The 9190-nt window shown below is 42.2% G+C and overlaps 1 protein-coding gene across 1 annotated transcript; it reads right to left on the minus strand.

Annotated features, from left to right (window-relative positions):
* Window positions 1-3017: 3017 nt before the first annotated feature.
* On the minus strand, window positions 3018-5103 carry LOC142994891 (low molecular weight neuronal intermediate filament-like). Its single transcript, XM_076145778.1, has 3 exons — window positions 4199-5103; window positions 3904-4028; window positions 3018-3795 (listed from the first exon to the last, which is right to left on the minus strand). Exons 1-3 carry the CDS (start codon window positions 4967-4969, stop codon window positions 3618-3620), a joined length of 1074 nt encoding a protein of 357 aa, XP_076001893.1. The 5' UTR covers window positions 4970-5103; the 3' UTR covers window positions 3018-3617.
* Window positions 5104-9190: the final 4087 nt, after the last annotated feature.

A 9190-nucleotide genomic window follows, 5' to 3' on the forward strand; every position in this document is an offset into this window, starting at 1 on the left:
ACGTCACTCATCATTCCTGCATCACCAGTCTAGTTCCGTTTTTGTTCACAGGGTGTCACTCTAGGTTTAGAATCTTGCAGGGGTTCAGTGTCTTGCTAGATAACGCTTCAACAGGCTCTCCAGGAGAAGCCCGGAGTCGAACCAGGACCCTTCTAATCCCTAGATGATCGTAAGGACCTTGTGCCATGTTTGCATATCTTCACACCCCTTACATTAGTCATCATCATTTACAGTGTGTAAATACTAAAGTCTGTCACACTCATGAACATGAAATGTTGAACCATCTCTGTGTTGTGAGACGTCTTTCCCATGCTTTCAGTTCATTGTTGCTGCGCTGGAACTTGCTGCCTTTAAAGAAAAGATGACCTGCGGATAAGAAGGACAAAGAGCAAAGCACCCTTTGGGCCATTCAAATAAATTCCCCTAGTTTTGCCCCCTGAAAAAAACAGTGTATGCTTGTGCTTCTACACACATTTCAAGGAAATAAACATTAAAATGGAGCATTAAAGGATCAGTTTGGGGTGCAAGTGATCTACAATCTACCTCTGCCCCTTTGTTTTCATGGATCCTGCAAGATCCCAAAGGAGAACAAAGAAAAATTAAGTGAGCATGCATGTGTGCAGGGAGGATTTTAATGATGTAATTAATAAATGATAATTTTGAGCTGGTTTAATCCACAGCAAAAACAAGCTGGAGAAGGAAGAACAAAATGAGGAGCAGCAGGAAGGAGGGGAAAGACTGAGGATGCACATTTCCCCTTCTTTTTCTAACATGATGACATAACAAAGAGAATGTGGTTATAGAACATTAGTGAGATTGTTTTTGATACATGGAAATAGAGGGGTCATTCAGGTGATGACTGCACCCTCTCTGCTAGTTTTGCTTCCTGGTTTGTTTCCTCGTATGTAAGAGATGAGTCAGCAGAGTGGTGGTGGTCGTTGCCTTGAGGAAAAAACTAACCAAGTATCCATGGGGAAGTAAAGAGTGAGAGAGAGAGTCTGTGTCGGAGCAGACCAGCTGAAATAGTCTCCCATTCAAATCAAGCCCCTTGGTGATCCTCCTCTAGGCAAACCTAGTGAAGAAGTCCCATCCTCATTCTTTCACTTCATTCCTTCACCTTTATCAGTTTACCACCATCAAGTTGCTGTAGTTTTCCACAGTGGCTCTCTAAAGAGGATGTCCCCTGTCTGGGCAATCAATGCAACTCTTAATGTGTTCTGTCATCAATTATTTTGCTGATATTTGCATGGGAGCCAATTTTCCCATTAGGGTGTGTTACCAATGCTATGACAGGGTGAGGAGCTCAGAGATCTGGAGCTCAGAGTGGCACACTCATGCTGATTGTGGATTATTGTTCTGACAATTTGTCCAACACTCAAGAGTCCACGCTCTCTCTCTCTCTCTTTCTCTCTCTCTCTCTCTCTCTCTCTCTCTCTCTCTCTCACACACACACACACACACACGCACACACACACACACACACACACACACACACACACACACACACACTCACACACATTCAGATAGATGATGTGGGGGCTGGACTGATTCAGACAGGTTTCTCTACTATCATGCTCGCAGGAGTAAACAAGAACTAACAAGGAAACAAAACCAAGGGGAATTTGCATGCTCAGATTTGATGTTGTTTCCTGCTCCTCACACTTACATACACAATGTCTTCCTTCTTCTGTGTGTTTTGTTCGATTAAAGCAGCTCAAAAATAATGTCCACATTGTGTTTGACATCATAAAAATCCCCCCTGCACACATGCATGCCCCACTGATTTTCCCTTGTTCTCTTTTGGGATCCTGCAGGATGAAGCAGACTGTTTGCCTGGTGTTGAGTGTCTGTGTGGGACTGTGACCGTGTGGAAATGAAAATCAGGCTGTGGAGGGAGAGAGGACACGGCTGTAAATTCCATAGGTCTGTCAGTGTCTCGGGATCAAATCTATTCCTCCTCACAATAGTCTGCTGACACTGAGGGCCATGTTAGCGTGATCCATGAAAACAAAGCGGCAGAAGTCTGTAGATGCTTTGAACTCGACAAAGATCCTTTGATGCTCTACTTTATTGTTTATTTCCTTGAAATGTGGGTGGAAGCATTCAGACACCATGACAACACATTCCAGAGGGTTGGCATGTCTGTTGTACAGTTGACTGCACCTGCACACAGTAATGTTGCATATCAACATTACTAATTCCCTGCCCTCAAAAGCAATGTTTACTTTAACGATAAACCGAAGAAATAAACACATTAAAAACATCATGACTCTCACCAGCTCTCAAGGATCATCAAGCAATTGTGAAAAGCGATGGTTAAATCATTTTATCAGCCTGGATTACGTGAGATTAAGTTCCTCCCCAAAACAGTTAGATATGTTGCATGAGCAGAGAGAAGAGGAACGAGGCAAAAGGGAAACCAAGAGGCACACACTGTCAACACACACACTCTCCATAACAACCTAAAAATAGGTTACACTTTTACCTTTTCAGTTCTTCAATAGTTCATAACTTTGTAATTCAAGCCATTGTAATAATTGTTTTTAATCAGCGGGGAGCTCCAGGTTGACCCCGATGGCATACATAAATATATTTGAAAAGATTTTGACTTGATTGATAAGTTCTGAGCCTTCTGTTAAAAAAAGGTGTTGCTGCAGTTATATGTTACCTTACAACTATGTACTGACAACTCATTACATTCGGTCAACAATTGTGTACCCATAGATCTTGTCGGTTGTGATCACTTTGCTCAAAGCAATGCAGTTCAATTCTATTCCTCAGACGCACATATTTACAGTGTTTGCTCTCTTCCTCATGTTGTGGGCTCAGAATTTATCAGTCGACCCTCGTAGGAGCTGTTGAATGGTTCTATCTTCAAATTTTTCAATATTTGTTCTCTTATAAAACACAATCTTAAGGCTTATGTTCTAAATTTAAATGACCTGTTTGAATAACACTTACAGCACAAATGGCAAAAATCTATTACACACAGAGTGGAGCACAGTAAATACACAGGGTGAGCCTTGATAAGTCAAGTCTTTATTGGTATGGTGTCATACAGCAATACACACAAACATAGGAATAAGAGTAAGGAGAATAGTATGTGAACTACATTCAATCACACGCATCTTTAAAATGAACTGAAGCCCAATCCCAAAACATTCTGACAAACAATCTACATGTTTGTTTGTGTAAAATTTCCTGAGCTTGTCCGGACAGGAGAAGACATGATACACAAGTATATGACAGGATCGGATTATGACAAATGGCTGAGTGAGTTTTTGAAATCTAGGCTGTGTGGTCTTTAGTAAACTGTGGTGGAGACAGGAGGAGTAACTGATTCCAGCTGTCTGATATGTCTCTAGTCATTTGTCCTCATTTGTAAACTGAAAGATCTGTGGGGTGAGTTCTGTATGAAGTGATGGAAGAGTAAGTGTATGTATTTCCTGTGGGGACAAATGGAAAGAAATACAGTGAAGCAACAAAAAGCAAACGTGTAATCCCTGCGCTCTACTCACTTGTGGACATCCAACACACACTTCACACGTTACCAATTATGACAATCTTACTTAGCTTACTTAGATTTGGGGGTTGTTAAAGATTGGAAATGAAGACAATCAGGAGTTTGCAGGATGTTGTTGTGCTTTGAGTGGCTTCATCCATCTCCAAGCATTGCGGGCGAACTCTGACTGTATCTCAATACTCCGCAGAAAGAAACCCCTTTCCTGACGGACCTTGTCGGTGGTCTCGTTCGCAGTATAGCCAATGCGGGTCTCCTCCCCCTCCAGTAGATTCCTGGTGAGATGAAGACGGGTTAAGCAAGAAAAGACAATGACATGGAAGAAGAGAAGATTATGAACAACATTTTTTGAACAGCAAAGAATAAAAGAGAAAGGCAAGCACCTGTAAGCTTCAATTTCAAGATCCAGTTCCATCTTTACGTTCAGCAGATCCTTGTAATCGCTCAGGTGACGAACCACTTCATCGTTAGCCTTCCTCAGCTCATCGTCCAGCTGTGTCGTGCTGTTCTATACAGCAAGATTCAACAATACAAGGAATGAGAGGAATGAGCTTCAGCACCATGGACAGGGTCCGATGGAACAATGTAAATAAAGGCATGTCAGCAGCAGCTTCCTCCTGTTCTTATCTCTGGTCTCAAACCTTTTACATGCGGTTAAGAAGTCGTTATAACACTTACCTTGAAGCTTTCGATCTCGGACTTCATCTCTCGGATTTGCGTTTCCAAAGACTCATTGGTCATCTTCAGACTTTTTATATCGGTGGTCTTGGAGTACAGCTGGCTCTTCATTTCTTCCACTTCCTCCTGGCTGATGCGGATGGCCTCTTTTCCTCGGGCCTCCAGCTTGTTCTTGTACCAGTCTTCGTACTGGTCGCGGATCTCTTTGAGGGCATTGTTGAGATCCGCCTCAGGCGAATCCACCTCCACGGTCACCGTGGTAGAACTGATCCTGGTCGTCAGCGTGGTTATTTCCTCTGTGTATGTCTTCCTCACGAATTCCATCTCACTCATCAGTTGTGTCACTTCCATCTCCCTTTTCAGTTTCTCGATGTTGAAATTTTTCTTAAAATCTTTGAGTTCGGCCTCCGCCTCCACCCTAGCACGGCACTCATAATCATATTTACTCCTGACTTCCTTCAGTTTGACTTGAATTTCTTGCTGCTCGATCAACCTCTTGGACTTCTCCTCGCTAAGGGCATCCAGCTGTGACTTAAGTTCACTGAACCTTTCCCTGTACATTTCATCCAAACGGGATATCTCGGTAGTGCGCTGTTGAAAATAAATCGACTTCGTCTCCAACACTTTGTTATGCTGTTCCAAGTTGCGCACTCTCTTTATGAACGTTGCAAAGCGCTCATTGAGTTTCTGCATTTCTTTCTTCTCATAGATGCGGGATTTTTTGCACTCATCAATGACAGCGGTGTCCGGCTTGATGTCTTCATTCTCCATTTTTGAAGTTGAATTCCAAGAAGGTTCCTCTCGAGGTCTTGCGGGGGAGGAGGAGGGAATGACTTAAGATCCGTCGCTCTTCTTGGCTTGAACGGAGACAGAAGAGATCAGTAGGCGCGTCTCCTTTTATAAGACTGCGCTCAAGCCCTCCGTCATTTGAATCTCTGTGTCCCAATTAGCCGCACCTACATTTCAATGCGTTGAAAACCGAATTTAGATACCTAAATAGTGATTTAATTTAATATTTGAAAGGCTATGAAACAATATTTCCTCATAGTTCGTGACAATGAATGGCATGGTTGTGTTCAGGGCAACTTATACTGCCTACGATTTTCTGTTAGTGCTGGAAGCTTGAGAGGGGCGCAGTTGGTGACCCGCTGCTCTTTGTGTGCAGCTGGTGACGCTTAGATGGATCTGTCCATTTTGGTGCAGTGGTGATGCGTCAGGAAAAGTCGTTAATCGCATGAGTGAAGTTCATATCTATCACCTACACGCTCATTTTACAGCGTTCCACGGTCAACTTCAGTGTATCTGGATATTGAGAAGCGACGCTTGAGTAAAAGTAAGAGATCAAAATGTGATGTTGAGCCCCCCACACCTTTTCACCTTTTCTTGAACTGGTTGTCGTGTATTTCCCAAATCGTTTTACTAAACTTACATGTTATTGGGCTTCCTATTGCCTCTCCGTGTTTTCTGACGTCACTCGTCATTCACGCATCATCAGTGTAGTTCCGATTTTGTTCACAGGGTGTCACTCTAGGTTTACAATCTTGCATGTAGAACCTTTATCTGTAACTTCTCCACATGCCTGCTCTGTGACTTTTACACCTTTGTCACTCTCGTCAAAATCTTCACTCCTTCACAACTTTCAGTACATTTTCATCACTGGAAAATGATCAAGGACTTTTCTAGCTTATACACCAAGTTGTTTCATGTAAATCTTGCAATCCGTTAGTGCATGTAGGGAGGCACTTCAGGCATCAGGTTTTCATGCATTGATTTTTGAAACAGGTTAGGTTAACAGTAGGAGAAAAAGTCCACACACATCTTTTACTTTGGCTACATTTGTCAGATCTATCAACATTGTTATGTTTGCCTATTTTACCTTTGATTGTCATACCATCAGTAGGCAATTAGAGGTTCAGTGTCTTGCTCAATAAAACTTCCACAGGGTCTCTAGGAGGAGCCCGGAATAGAACCAGGAACCTTCCGATCCCTAGACAACCGCCCTACCATCCTGAGGCATGGCTCAGGATCTCATGCAATGTCTGCATATCATAACAACCCTTACATTGCCATCACATTCATCATCGTGTGTAAGTATGTATAGTTTGTCATACTCTCTGTGCTGTAGGACGCCATTCACTTTCTTAAAGTTTACATTGCTCCTTTGGCAGTAGCTGTCGTTACAGAAAAGATGTCCTGCTGATATTAGAGGACTATGTCAAAGCACCCTTTAGGCCATTTGGTTGCTTTCCCTTAGTTTCACCCGTGTTACCCCAGCCCTACCCATCACCTCTACTGATCTACGACGTGTTCACAAAGTAGTGTGTGTCAACTGTGACATCATTCACAGGTCAGTCCCATCAGTTTTGTCCATACAAGGACACTGGAAGCACAATGTTCACCTATATCAACTGTATTCTCAGTTGTTGAGCATTCATACTGGGTTCATTCAATGTCAATATATCACAGGGCCAATGAATGCATATTTGTGTGTCTGTTCATCATCTGTTTTCAGAGTCAACTCTTCTTTGTTTGGAACGGGACATGTCTCTGTGTGGTTCTCTTTTCACGCCTGCTTTTGTTTTTCCTGTCTGAGCTGAGGGACTCACACAATTGATCAAGGAGCAGCAGTGGAAGGACCCGAGCAGCTGTACTGAGCTGTCCTATCAGGGCCTGTCCAAAAATCTCACCAAACTATCACTATCACTAATATTTTAATAGAAGGTTTGGGTTCTGGATAAAAGAATTTTGCGGATTTGAACCACAGTCCACCTGACCCCTTCTCTATATGCATGTTCTCATGAAAGTTTCTGAGCAATAACATTATGATACTTAACATTAACCTTGTACGTTACCTTGTATTTTACCACACGCGGTACATCATCTGCCAGCTTGCTTGGGTTAGCTGCTTGTGATCTGTCAGGCGAGGATCAGGGGAGTGCTGGATGGGAGGGGCCTCGCCATCACCACTAACACGCACACACACACACAGCTATCAAGCAGGAACTCGTGAAAAGTTTTCAACCCCTGACTATCCAAGGAAAGTTGATTTTAGGAAACTGTACTTGCTAGTAAAGACTGTCTGAACTGAAAAAGCCTTTTGGATGAGAGGTCTACATTGATATTGATATTAATATTAATATTAATATTAATATTAATATTAATATTAATATTAATAATATAGCAATACTACTACTACTACTACAACTAAGTTTCTGTAAAGGGTTACATTTTGGAAATAACCCTCCTTCCCATAAGGGGTAGTAGTTAAACGTGACGCTCTGTCATGTGATCCGCAGGTTGGTATCAAACTTCATGTGTTCACAAAGAGTTAACAACACAAAAGTGCTTGAGCCAATCAGAACATGGGTCTGCAGGACCATGGGTAGGCCAGATGTTAGTCACACACTGCGCTGACCCCTCTGTAATGCATGTGTGTGTGTGTTGTGTGATATGTTAGAGGGGCACACAAGACATATTTCAGATGACGTGTTTGCATGTGATTTGACCCAATGAAGTTTCTTCTTCTTCTTCACTGGGTGACACTGTAGGGAGAGAACCTGTTGCTGAATGGTAAAGGTGAGACTCATTATATTGTGACAAACACAATATAATGTTGAGAACCTCTATAAGGGTGCACCCAGTCAGACGGAAAATAATTGACAATCAATATGAGGTTTATAATCAACCAAAGTAATAATTTATTGCTATATTAAAAATGTATACTGAACCTATGTCTTTCATTTGATTTCAGAAACAGCTGAGTCTTGAACGTTCAACCCTTCATACTCATATGTCTGTCTGACTCTCTTCACCCCCAACACACTCTTGACATACTTTTCTATCAGGATTACTCTTGAGGTAAATTATACGATGGAAAATTGTATTGCTGAGCCCTCTTGCTCTGCCGGGTCATCCCCCTGTCTGCTGGTTAAGAAGCTTGATTCCACATGTAAGCCTTGCTCTGACTTTCACATGCTGTTACAAAGCCAGATGCATATCCTCTTCCCAGAATGGAGGATTGTGTTGATCAGGTGGGGGCAGCAAAGTTTGTTTATAAGTTTGACCTTCTGAAAGGGTATTGGCAGGTTCCTCTTTCTATTTCGTTCTATTATTATTCCTTCAGGCCTGTATTCATATACTGTCATGCCATGTGGTCTTCAAAATGCATTAGCCACATTTCAGAGATTAATGATTACAGTTGTGGTGAAGTGGTGGGGCAAGGACAGGTGCAGCCTTTTGAAGCCAAGGTTGCAACTATTCAGGTTTATCCAGTGCCTTCTTTTAAAGCAGAGAGGTTCCACAGTCTAATTTCTCTTCAGGAGTTGCACCATTGATACCCTTGCTCAAGGCTGAGGTAGAAGTACTTCTCCCACAGGCGAGAACTTCAAGTTCCGCTGCAACAGTCTATCTTCTGGACAGGCAACACCCCAGTGCTTCGATACACCAATAATACAACTGTTTGTTTCAAAACCTTTGCTGTGAACACAATCACACTGATCCGGAAGGCTGTCAAACCAACTCAATGGAGGTATGTTAAAGCAACAGAATGTCCTGCAGCTCAATCATGCCAAGAAGGCTGAAGGCCAAGAAATTGGTGCAACGTGGAACAAGGACAATGAATGTGATTTGCCGAAACAAACCTATTCGAATGAGAGGCTCATGGAGTCTTTGAAATGTTGCCAGCATAGAAGAGGGATGAAGAAGATTTCAGAATAAAACAAATGAAAGCATGAAGGAGGATTTGGAAAAAAAAAGAAGAATCGCAGGAACAAGTTTAATAGTTCATGGATGTTAAAAGCAGTAGGTAATGTAAGAGCCATAGATTAACAAGATTAAGCGATGTATAAGTGTGACATCATTGATGTAACTTTGTTAGTTTGGTTGACATCAATATTGTGGCTTTGCTACTTTGATGACATCGCATTTGTTTATTTAAGTAGCTTTAGAGTCTTAGACTGTTCTAAGCAACACAGGAAGCAACACAGTTTTTTG

Source organism: Genypterus blacodes, unplaced genomic scaffold (assembly GCF_046128005.1).
Source record: "Genypterus blacodes isolate CSIRO-AG114 ecotype Tasmania unplaced genomic scaffold, CSIRO-AGI_Gbla_v1 ptg000030l_1, whole genome shotgun sequence".
NCBI lineage: Eukaryota > Metazoa > Chordata > Actinopteri > Ophidiiformes > Ophidiidae > Genypterus > Genypterus blacodes.